Source organism: Carlito syrichta, unplaced genomic scaffold (genome assembly GCF_000164805.1).
Source record: "Carlito syrichta isolate Samal-C Ts95f unplaced genomic scaffold, Tarsius_syrichta-2.0.1 Scaffold305694, whole genome shotgun sequence".
NCBI lineage: Eukaryota > Metazoa > Chordata > Mammalia > Primates > Tarsiidae > Carlito > Carlito syrichta.
The window spans coordinates 118,922-131,223 of record NW_007249790.1 but is presented as its reverse complement, the minus strand read 5'-3'; the positions used below and the strand labels follow the sequence as shown (position 1 = coordinate 131,223).

At 45.1% G+C, this 12,302-nt stretch overlaps 1 protein-coding gene across 1 annotated transcript in view; it reads left to right on the top strand.

The window, feature by feature from the left end:
- Positions 1-12,302, top strand: part of PLEKHM3 (pleckstrin homology domain containing M3) — a 161,872-nt gene that overhangs the window by 60,017 nt on the left and 89,553 nt on the right. The window contains exon 4 of the mRNA XM_008062403.1: positions 9,857-10,050. Within this exon, the coding sequence (XP_008060594.1) occupies positions 9,857-10,050 (194 nt within the window). The remainder of the gene's footprint in view (positions 1-9,856; positions 10,051-12,302) is intronic.

The following is a 12,302-nucleotide window of genomic DNA, read 5'->3' as shown; positions in this document are numbered from 1 at the left end:
GCTGTGGTGGCCGGGAGCGGCCACTGCACTCCAGTCTGGGCGACAGAGTGAGACTCCGACTCAAAAAAAAAAGAAAAATGAGCCAGACTGCCAGGGTTCAAGTCTTGGCTTTGTCACTCATTAGCTATCTAACGTAGGCAAGTTATTTTGTCTTTCTGTTTCAGTTTCCTTCTATGTAAAATAAGGATAATACCTCATAGCCTTGCTGCTGGGTAATGAGTTAATGCATGGGACTGTGTACCAAAGAAGCATTTGTTCTTGTCATAGTTTCACATGTTTACCTAAAAGAGTTGTGTGAATTGGGATACTATAAGAAAAGTACTTAGTGGCTGGGCTTGGTGGCTCAGCCTGTAATCCCAGCACTTTGGGAGGCCGAGGTGAGAGGATTGCCTGAGCCCTGGGTTTGAGACCTGCCCAGGCAACTTGGTGAGACCTCGTCTCTACAATACATCAAAAAATTAGTTGGGCGTGGTGGCATGCATCTGTAGTTCTGGCTACTTGGAAGGCTGAGGTGGAAGGATTGCCAGAGCCCAGCAGGTCGAGGCTAGGTTGCCCGGAGTGAGCCACTGCACTCCAGTCCAGACAGAGTGAGACTCCAACTTAAACAAGAAAAGAAAGAAGAAAAGTACTTAGCAAATGATGGTGAGATGGTGATAAGCAGTAAATAAACAGAGTTGCTATTTTCATCATCATCACATCTACATCACAACTGGTTGCCCCCTGTTCTCTCTGCAAGGGTGGGCTCCCTGGGCACAGGGAATATGTCTTAGCACAGCTCTTAGCCCAAGGTGGGCGAACAAGAAAGTGTGAACGAGAGACGGAAGCCTGTCCGCTGGGCCCCTCACACTCAGCCTGCCCCCGACTGGCCTCATCACCCTTACCAAGTGTTCTCTGGCTGTGCATCCCCTACCTCGGGAGCACCCCATCACCGCTGCAGCCCTGGAGACATCCTGAGTCCTCCTACCACACCTGCCCTGCCTTGCAGTCGGCGAGAACCAGCCTGAGGTCCTGCTGCGTACCACGCGACTGCACGAGACACTGCGTGAGTGCACGAGTTCCAGCTGTCCACGTCACGCATGTGAAAGGAGTTGCTACCTCCTCTGTGTGCTTCCTGCCTCTGAGCCTCGCTCCTCTGGCGGGGGTGTTTCAGAAAGTCCGAATCTTACCTTGAGCTCGATTCTTAACCTCCCTCTCTTAGTTCTGAGAATGGAGATGATAATAATAGTATTTACTTTATAAGGTTGCTGTCTGCTTGAATGAAGGATTCGCAGTGTCTGGCACATAATAAGCACTCAGTCAAGGCTCACGTTTACTATGGTTACACACACGATGCACACAATTCTGGTCACCTGGCCTCTGTCCTTACCTGTCCTCCAACCCCTCATTCACAGCTGCCCGCCCACGGCAGTCTCTCCATTAGGATCACATCCAGGCCGGGCGTGGTGGCTCAGCCTGCCATCCCAGCACTTTGGGAGGCCGAGGCGAGGGATTGCCTGAGCCCACGGGTTCGAGACCCGCCCGGGCAACTTGGTGAGACCTCATCTCTACAATAAATCAAAAAATAGCCAGGCGTGGTAGTGTACGCCTGTAGTTCTGGCTACTTGGAAGGCTGAGGCGGAGGGATCGCCGGAGCCCAGCAGGGTGAGGCTGTGGTGGCTGGGACGTGCCACTGCACTCCAGCCTGGGCGACTGAGTGAGACTCTGACTCAGAAAAAAAGACCACATTTGTCCTTCTCTTTCCCTGTCATGCCATGCTAGTCACACCTCTTGTCTTCCTCTTGCCCACCATGGCAAATCCTAAAACTCAGTTTAAAACTTAATTTCCTCTCCTACCAGACAGAATTACCATTTTATCCTCTACATCTTGTACTCGACACTTTGAATATGCACTATAAATGTATTTGCCATGGGTGTATTAGATAAAAACATACTTAGAGGGGAAGAATGCTGGTTGAGTTGGTGTCGAAGGGTTAGAAAAGACTGTTTGGAGTGGGGCTGTGTGGCGAACCGGGAGTGAGGCGGTCAGTCCCAGCCCAGAGCCTGCAGAGCACTCGGCCCTGGCGCCTGCCAGTCAGAGGAGCTGAAGCAGAAAAGGGGCACTGAATGAGGAGGATGAGCAAGCAAGCCTGGCTATCGGAAGCACGGCTGAAGCACGAGGGCCAGTTCTGTTGGCGGTGAGCGCTAAGGACCACAGAAGCCGTTGGGCTAGCCATAATTGGCACTTGAAATCCTGCAGTGAAGCAGTGTGTTTTGTGGAGGTAGCCAGTTTCATAACTAGCCTTGATGTCGAGAGGATAGGTAGCTAGTTGAAGACATTAGGTGTACTCATTTCATCCACGTTGCACGAGGAAAATCTCCCGTGTCAGGCCCCTCCTTCCCAAGTTCTCAGTGAACCAGGGAAAATTTTAATGCAGAACAGAGCTGGTTCATTTTATCTGGATCATCCCTCACTGGCATTAAGTCGTGATACCCCATTTAGTCCAGTGTCTGTCTTCTCTCAGACACCAGGATTCAACTTAATGCTCCTAATTGTGAGGATCAATTCAGACCGATCCGTTTCCAAGACCAGACATCATTCTGTCAGAGTTGCCTGCTATTCTTAATAGCAAGTACGTGACTGACTTGAGTATCCATTTGAAGAGTGAAAGAGCATCTCCTTGTCTGCCCTCTGGAGCACTAATAATCCTAGTCACTTTTAAAGCAGGATTTCATGTATTTTTTGGTGTCATCGTTGCCTGGAGCTCCAAGATGAGGAAGCGGCTAAACTATTAATATAGCTGCTTGCTAATGAAAGTCTCTTTGAAGACAACTTTCCCCTGGCCCCCATTCAAAGTTATCAAGCATGACAAAGAGGTAGTAAGGAATTCAAACAGCCCAGCTCTTCCTAAATGGCTCTCCTTCGTTGTGCTGAAGAAGTTTTTTTGTATCCTGTCCTCAATATTCACATTCCACTTAGCTAGGGGCTTTCCATGCTGCTAAATCATTTCCTGTCTCTGCATCTTGAGAGTCGTTCACAGCAAGCTCTAGTGCCCTTGTGAAGAGGAAGAGAAGCCCACTGATGGGAAAAGCCACTTGGTCTGGGTCATTCGGAGATTCTGAGAACAAACTGTAATTAAACTACGGTTTCCTGATTCCTCTTACATTAGCCCACAGTGCCTGGTTTAGCAGTACCAAGACGTATTATGGTCAGGATAATTGTATTAAGACTTTGGCTGATTTTTCACAATAGAGATGGGAATAAATACTGGAAGGAAATGTTTCACTAAATGACAAGAGGTTGTTTGAATATAATATACCTTCACAATTTTCAAGATTCAAAAAGTCAAAAAGGGCATGCGTACATGCATAGATAATTTTCTTTTCAACCCCCCATTTTCCTTCTCACAGACAACCAAAATACTCTTTTCTCGTGCATCTCTCCAGAGAGATTTTATGTACATGTATTTTTTTCATACAAAAATGGCAATAGGCAATGTAGTGTATACCTTGTGCTTGGAGAGCTTTCCTTTAAATCATAAAACTCTTTCATGGACTTTTTGTTTTTGTTTGTTTCATGGACTTTTTGTTTCAGACTATCCATTTCCATATTTCGTCATGAAATTTGCACATACACACACTTGTTTAACCAGTTCTTTTTTGGATGGACATTTAGAGTTTTCAGTCTTTTGCTATTATAGACAGTAATTCGATAAATAAAATAGCTGTACAACCTTTGAGTATGAATCCTTTCGTTCATGAGCGACACTGAAGTGCCCTAGGTGTGGGTGCTACCATTTGTGAGTTGGTAGGCGGAGCCAGACTGCCCTAGCTGGGTGCATGCTGTTTCTGCCTTGTGCCTTCTCTAGCTGTCTTTCTTCCCTTGGGGCCAGGATGTCGCTCCTGTTGCCTCTGTGCTGCCTCTTGCTGTCTTTTCTTCTTTATTGACTCTACGTATGTAATGAACCAAGGAACAGTAGCCAAGCTGTCACAATTGTGCCCAAAGCAAGAGTGTGTGTTCAGAGTGGCTGCTCGAGTCCTGTAGATTACTCCCTCATTTGTTCCATGAGTGTTTACTGGACACTGACGGTGGCCATCCTTCTGGGCACTGGTGACATGGTCTCTGCCCTCATGGATGCTTTTATTCCAGTGGAGGAAAAGACAGTCAACAAAGACACAAATAAGTGATGTTTCGGTCAATGAAATGTTAATGAGCTTCAGTTTTGTTTTGAAGTTAAAATCAATGGGAGCCTGCATGTCAGTGTGCCACCTAATTGCACTGTAGGTTAGTCTCCATTTGTAGCCTGCTTGCTTAAGGATGGCGAAGGGGCAGGAATTACCTCTTTTATAAAGTGATGAGCTAACAGATTATGACAGCGTAATTAACAAATAGAAAGAGCTGTGAATGTAGACAATACTAAAAAGCACAGAGCAAAGTATTCCGAGTTCTGAGGCTGGCTCAGGTTCTACCATGAAATGACCACAGATAAGTCACTTTGTCTGGACTCAGTTTTCTCTTCTGCTACACACAGTTAGTGGATCAGTTCCGTGTTTCCCAAAGTATATTCCAGGGAGCATCAATAAATTCTGAACACGCTAGTAGGTATGACTCAACAAGAGGGGCACGGGAGGCCCCAGTCAGGCCAGCGTTACAGGTGTTGGAAAAGACCCTCCCTGGAGAACACAGCCCAGCATGCTTACAACTTGGCAAGAGGATGAAGGGGTGAAGAAAGATGCCCCTTTCTCCACTTGGTGGGTGGGACCAGCTAGATCACTCTCCCACACTCCTGCTCCCCATGCAGCCTGTGCAGTGTTAGGTACATGCCCTGTTTGTGGTCAGATAGGTCTGGGAGGTGGCTGGGTTAATCAGGCTTTCTTTGGAGCAAAATGCCTCCGTTTTACTGTGCAAACATGCTGTACCTTGAGTCACCAAGAAAAGAAAGTGGTGTGTGGTGCATTTCTTGCTGGACCCCAGAACATCTTTTGTAAGACTGTATTCCTAGGTTGAGAAAAACCGAACAAGGTTATCTTTACCCGTCTTTGCTAGTCTAAGATTATGTTCACATATGTTTTATCCTGATATATTTATCACTTTTTTTTTTTTTGAGTCGGAGTCTCACTCTGTCGCCCAGAACAGAATGCAGTGGCATGCTCACAGTCACCGCAGCCTGGACCTACTGGGCTCAGGTGATCCCGCCTCAGCCTTCCAAGTAGCTGGTACTACAGGCATGTGCTACCACACCCGGCTAATTTTATTGTCAAGATGAGGTCTCGTCTTGTTGCCCAGGCTGGACTCGAACCCGTGGGCTCAGGCAGTCCTCTCACCTCAGCCTCCCATAGTGTTGGGATGACAGGCGTGAGCTCCCGTGCCTGGCTACATTCATTTCCTTTAATAAAAATCAAGTCCTCACTGCCACTGCAGGACCACCACATCATCTCCAAACTGCTGTCTGTGATTAAACATTCCCTCTGCCCAGTTACTTTATTACCCAGGGCTACTTTTGTGCAGGAGCATGCCAGAACGCCATTCTAGAACCTCTCTCTCCCGATTACACAAACCTGAACGACCTTCGAGAACTTTGCTTTTAAAAGGTAGTCATCACCAGCATAGCAAAAGACGTGTTGTGTTCAGATCTATACTGATGGCAGTTAATGTTCAAATGACGCATGTGTTCACTTAAAAATGTGTATGTGTTAACAGCAGCCTTGGTCGTTACTGGATTGTAGCTAATCATGACGCGAGTGTGCCGGTTTCTCCACCTCCCCCGGAATGTGGGAGGAGGAGGCTGTCCCCCAACTTGCTTCTTCTCATCTCTCTTTAATCACGTGGACTGCAGGACTTTAATCACGTGGACTGCAGCTCACAGCCTGCAGCACAGCTACAGTCCAGAGGCGAAATCTTGTGGCTTAAACGATTGTGTATCAGCTAAGAGAGCTATGGAAAGAAGTTTATTTATGCGAAAGCATGAACTTCATTGATGAATATTAAATATTATTTGTTGAAATATTACTAGACCAATAGGCTTGAAAAATGAGCACTGGCCTTCTAAAAATTAATCCTTATGTGAGTGGTGTAGGTTTATGGAAAGGAGTGCCGGCCAACCGTTCGTTTTTAAAAACAAAGAGTTGTGAGCTCATCCATGTGCACCTAACTATGACCTTAGTTTTTATTGATATCAGAAATAGCACTCAGGACTTCTAGGTTTTTTACAATTTGCTTGTCAAGAAGTTGGACAACAGCTCTTAGCTCTTAGTCGAAACATATTCAGAGGTCACATATAACTCATGTGATATTTATACTAACAAGAAAGAAACTTTCTCTCACATAAACTTTATTACTTAAGAATGTCATTGGCTTTTTTCTCTAAGTAACTTTTTCTTTTTTTGAGTTGGAGTCTCACTCCAATTGCCCAGGCTGGAGTGCAGTGGCACCCAGCATCGACCTGCTGGGCTCTAGTGATCCTTCCACCTCAGCCTTCCAAGTAGGCAAAACTATAGGTACATGCTACCATGCCTGGCTAATTTTTTTTAAAAAAATTTATTGTAGAGACGAAGTCTCACCAAGTTGCCCAGGCTGGTCTTGAACCTGCGGGTTCAGGCAATCTACTAGCCTCGGCCTCCCAAAGTGCTGGGATGACAGGCTAAGCCACTGAGCCAGCCAAAGTAATTTTTTCTTTAGCATTTTCTTTTTAAAAAATGCTTTTTAACTAGAGCTGAGTTTGCACGTGGAATTGCGTGTGGAGGGGCCGCAGTGCTCTATTCTGCAAAATAGCATTTCATGCCAAATACTGAGTTGTCTCAAAAATTCCCTCTTTGGGATTAGCAGTTGATTCTCAAAAGCCAGGGTGTGTACTCAACCTTACTGCCCAAAGGGGTTCACCCGGCAGGATTTGCTCCCACACGTAGGTGGCACAGTAACCCTCTGTTCTCTATGTTTGGCGTGCTGGTGAGTAACTGATGACGCAGTGACATCCACATGGCTGAAGCGAGCTCTGTCTTGCTTTCTTGTCATTTCAGTTTATGAATACTGGTATTAGTAGCTGCCCCATTTGTCTCATCGCTTCTTCTGTCTGTGTAAGAGATTTTTTCCTTTTAGGCTTAAATACCACCTGGAGAGAGAAGCTTTTTAAGGCCTGGGAGACTGGCCAGTGCCCTTTGTCCCTTGTTCACCTACTAAAAGGTAGCATTGTCAGCCGGACTCAGCAGGGTCCCAGCTCCCCATAAACGTGGCTCAATAGAGTCCGAAAGAATAATTGAATTGTACAATGCATCATTTTTCAGCAACAGTTCCAAGTGGATTGTACTTCATTTCCAGAGCACCAACAGTTTTCCCCCCTCATTTTAGGATATTTAAAGACAGCAAATATTTAAACATGACAAATAAAATATTTAAGCCCAACTCTGTCTTTCCGTACTGGACTGTGAGCTACTTAAGGACAGAGGCACACCTATTTTACCCTCCACTGAATGCCTAGTACTCGCTGTAGTGTCTGGCATGTACTGGGTCTGTATGCCTCAGAAGTATAATGAGGGTGATTTAGCTGTCACCCTGGAATAACTCATTTCCAAAGATTTTGGCTACTTCTGGGTACATCTTTGTGACCTGGATTTGCAGAAACTGTGAGCTTTCTTAACTCTGTAACTAACTGCAGGATGCCATACACAACAGTACCTCAGAAATACTTATTTATAATGGGGAAAAAAGACTCTTATTTTTTTAAATGATGCATTTTTTTTTTTTTTTGGCATTTCTATAAGGAACAAGCCGGGTATGGTGGCTCATGCCTGTAATCCTAGCACTTTGGGAAGCCAAGGTAGAAGGATCGCTTGAGCCCTGTAGCTTGAGACCAGCCTGGGCAACATAGTGAGACCCTGTCTCTATTTTAAAATAGAAAAAAGGAAAGTGATAATATTTAATTTTATATATGTATATAAGAAATTTATATATAGTTTGCCGGGCTCAGTGGCTCAGCCTGTAATCCCGTGCTTTGGGAGGCCAAGGTGAGTGAATTGCCTGAGCCTGCGGGTTCAACACCCGCCTGGGCAACTTGGCGAGACCTCATCTCTACAATAAATAAATAAATAAATAAATTAGCTGGGCGTGGTAGTTCCAGCTACTTGGAAGGCTGAGGCAAAAGGATCACTGGAGCCCAGCAGGTTGAGGCTGCGGTGCCTGGGAGCGTGCCACTGCACTCCAGTCTGGGCGACAGTGAGACTCCAACTCAAAAAAAAAAAAGAACTTTATATATATTTTTTATGTTTTTTAAATGTTTAAATTTAAATTTTTATTTTTTTGAGTCAGAGTCTCACTCTGTTGCCCAGGCTTGAGGGCAGTGGCACGCTCATGGCCACCTCAGTATTGACCTGCTGGGGTCCGGTGATCCTTTCACCTCAGTCTTCAAAGTAGCCGAATTACAGGCGAGTGCCACCACGTCGGACTAATTTTTTTTTTCTTCGATTTATTATAGAGACAAGGTCTCACCATGTTGCCCAGGCTGGTCTCGAACCCATGGGCTCAGGCATTCCTCTTGCCTTGGCCTACCAAAGTGCTGGGATGACAGGCTTGAGCCACCACGCCCAGCCAGAAATTTATATATTTAATCAACACACAATAACCATCAACTTAATGATCACAGATATGTATTGAGGGGTTTTCATGTTTGTATCTGACTGTTATATTCTCCTCTGTCCCACTTTTGTCTGCCAAGGAAGTTTGTATTTATCTTCAAGACAAGACCTGCTGTCATCTACTTTGCCAGGCCTCCCCTGGCCCCTGGCCCTGTCCCCACCACAAGGGTTGACTTCCCTTCCTTTAAGCTACCAGTGAGCTTCATCCACACCTCTTTTGTAGCAGATGACAGGGTACATGCTGCATGTTACATGTAGCCTTGGTTTTTTTGTTTCTTGTTCTAAACAATGAGCACTTTGAGGGTAGGAACTGTGTCCTGCTTATCTTCACTAATTTGAGCATGGAGTGTGAAACATAGCCAATTTTAAATTTTCCTTGTAATAAGCAAAGTGTTTGTTTTAATATTGAATTCTAGCCTTGCTCCTAGAGAGGTTTTACCTTCCATAAATAGAAACTGAGCAAGCTGTCTCTCTGTCACTAGCCAATCCCTGTCTCAGTATCAGTGAATTGGAATGTGGGGATTCCCAAAAATTACCTACATGTTATGCATTATTTAAGCAACTCCCTCTAAATCTCTGAGGCATTCATTGTGTTTCCAATGCAGTGTTTATTTCTACTGATGACAGTAATTTGACATCATCAAATTAACTTCCACAGTCTTGTCATTTATTGCCAGAAGTAGATATAGGGTTGGAGTAATATATTGGCCAGAGTCAGCCCAAGTTCAGTTGTTCTAATACAAGCAACTCCTTTCTGGTCACTGGAGCATTATGTTTGAGCCTGTTTTCTATTCAGTCAGATTATTCTTCATTTAATATCCTTTTTGGGGAGAATATCCTTTTATTCCTTTTGAATTTTGTGTTATATGCATGATTTACTTATTTTTCTAAAGTGGCTACTTTTTTTAAGTGTTATGAAATATTTATACATATATATGCTTGTATATTCATATCATTTTTGAAATCAGTATTGCTGTTAAGAGGAGCTTAATGAATTTCTTTTTTAATTTTCATTTTGAAATCACTGCAAATTCACAAGAAATTGCACAGACAGTCCAGAGGGGTTCTGTGTACAGTCCGCCCACTGTCCTCCATTGGCTACATTGTAGGTGACTACAGCATAGCACAAAAAACCAGAATTTGAGTGGCGTGATGGGTCGGGACCACTTTGGCTCCTCCCTCGGCCATGTCTGCAAGTGTTGGGCGTCCTCAGCTCCGCTTCCCAAGTGGGCTGATGAGGCTTGTTCCGCAGGTGTCCAAGCAGGCCAAAGAGTTTCTGGAGTACGTGTTCGAGGAGCCGCTGATCGACGTGGGCCGTGAGAACCCTCTGCTCTACCAGCACGCGCCTGCCCTGGCCGCTGTTGCGCGCCTGCGGCAGCGGCTACGCTCACTCCGGGCTTACCTGTTCAGCTGCCGCGCGGCTGTGGCCGAGGACCTGCGCCGCAGGTGAGTCCGCTGCCCTGATAGGAGGGGTGGAGGGGTCCCAGGCCGACCCAGGCTCGGAGCCCAAGCGGCACCGCTTGCCTCTTGGCTCGGCTCATACTCTTCCTTCCAGGGCCTCGGTGTGTCTCTGACCGAAGGCTTAGCCCAGGGATTTTGCTCAGGCTGGTGAAGCCTTCTCTTCCCCATGTGCTAATTTGAGATAATTATCACAGGAGTGTGTCTTCATTGGTCACTTAGGTAGCGTTCATGCTTTTCTCAACTTCAGTTCCTAGTTCTCATCAGCAAAAACGAGCATGTTTGGAATAGTTCATTAAAAACATTTTCAATAGGAAATAAGGAGGTGACTATTCAAAACTTATTTTCCGTACGGAAACACATGTCGAACTTGGTGAACGATACAGTCAGGAGCGCTGGAGTTAAAAGGCCCAGGCCCGGACTCTGCCTTTCATCTTGCCATTGGTGCAGGCTGCTTTCCTATGTCTTGGTTAACTCATAGCTCATCAAACACACAAGGCCAGGCCAGGCTGGGATCCTTAAAGGTGAAGCTGAAATGTGCCTGTGCTCGTGAAATTCCTTCTTTGACACATAGATGTTATAGGCACTTACCATTTCATTTATGAACTAGCGTACACTTGAAATAAAAATTGTTCAGGATGGCATTCATAAGTCCCTGAAAATATCTTTTTTTGAAAAAATAGAAATGACCAGTAACATGCATTAGTCATGTTAAATGTTTTTGGAGGTAAGCATACGTGCTTAAGAACCTCTGGAAAGTATTCAAGGGATGGAGTTTACAATCTGAGATCCAATTAAAGCCAAAACAAAAACCAAAAAAACCTCACCTAACCCCAGGCTTCTGAAGAAGACATTTTAGAAAGAACTAAATGTAGATAGTGAAGGATACATAATATCCAGACCAGCTGTCCTAAAATAATAATGAAAAGGTGGCTGCCATAAAGCAAAATACTCAATGGTATTGCTATTACCTAGCTGTTTTTTGGAAAGCACCAGAAAGTGGTCAGGATCTCGTCTCGTAAAGTCTAGGTAGTCCTTAATTTTAAAAGATTAGGGCTTTCTTTAGAAAGCAATAGAATTCTATGTGTCAAACTAATTTACCAACTAAACTACACACAAGGTTTTTCATGTTCAACGTATGTTTGCTCTGTTACTTTCAGCACTTTCTGGCTCTGCTTAGAGTTTGTTTTTCTTGTGCTTATATTTTTAGATGATACTAAAATCTACACATGGGAAGCGTGTTAGGTATGTGTGTGGTGTACTGTTTTTCTTTGGTCAAAATATGCCAAATCAGGGCACATATTTAGAAGTTAGACAGGAGGTCCTTTCCTCATAGGGATGACTAAGAATCCCTGCTCTCTTCTCGCAGTCTGGTGGTTTACCACCACGGACTGTGCCTTATGGCCAGACCACCAGGAAAGAAATGGACATTCTAGAAAGAAGACACCCCTAAAACTGTGAGGATGATGACAGCAGTCTTTTCTCCCCCTTTCCCTTCGTTTTCCTTTCCTGGACTTGCTCACGGCCGTGGTGTGACGTGGTGCCTGGCCCAGGGTCAGGGTTCAGTTAGTCCTGCGTGGGTCGCTGGAGGGAAGCAAGGAAGGAGGAAGGGATGGATGCGTGCCCAGTGCCACTGCAGACCACGCAGCAACGCCCAGTGGCCCGGTTTTGGGGAAGGGGCCCTCTCCAGAGGATTTTTCTGACTTTCTTATATGTCTCTGAGCATAGTGTCCGGCCCATTGAAAACCCTTGAAAACAGTTGTTGGATGAGTAACAAATGAATGAAAGAGCAAATCAAATTAGTAAAAAAAAATCTATATATAGGCTGGGTGCGGTGGCTCAGCCTGTAATCCCAGTACTTTGGGAGGCTGAGGTGGGAGGATTGCCTGAGCCTGGGCAACTTGGTGAGACCTTGTCTCTGCAATAAATCACAAAAACTAGCTGGGGGTGGTGGTGTGCGTCTGTCGTTCCAGCTACTTGGAAGTGAAGTGGAAGGATCGCCTAAGCCCAGCAGGTCGAGGCTGTGGTGACTGTGTGCACTCCAGCCTGGGCAACAAGGGTGAGACTCTAACTGGAAAAAAAAAATTATATATATATATATTCTGAGATAGCTCTCAAATCTTTCCTCTCCTTTTCACTTGCAACATTCCGCCCTGGTTGAGAATCTCATGGCTATTGCAATATCATTCTAACTAGTCTGTCTAACATTAGCTTTTTCCCTCTTTTTTTTTTTTTTTTTG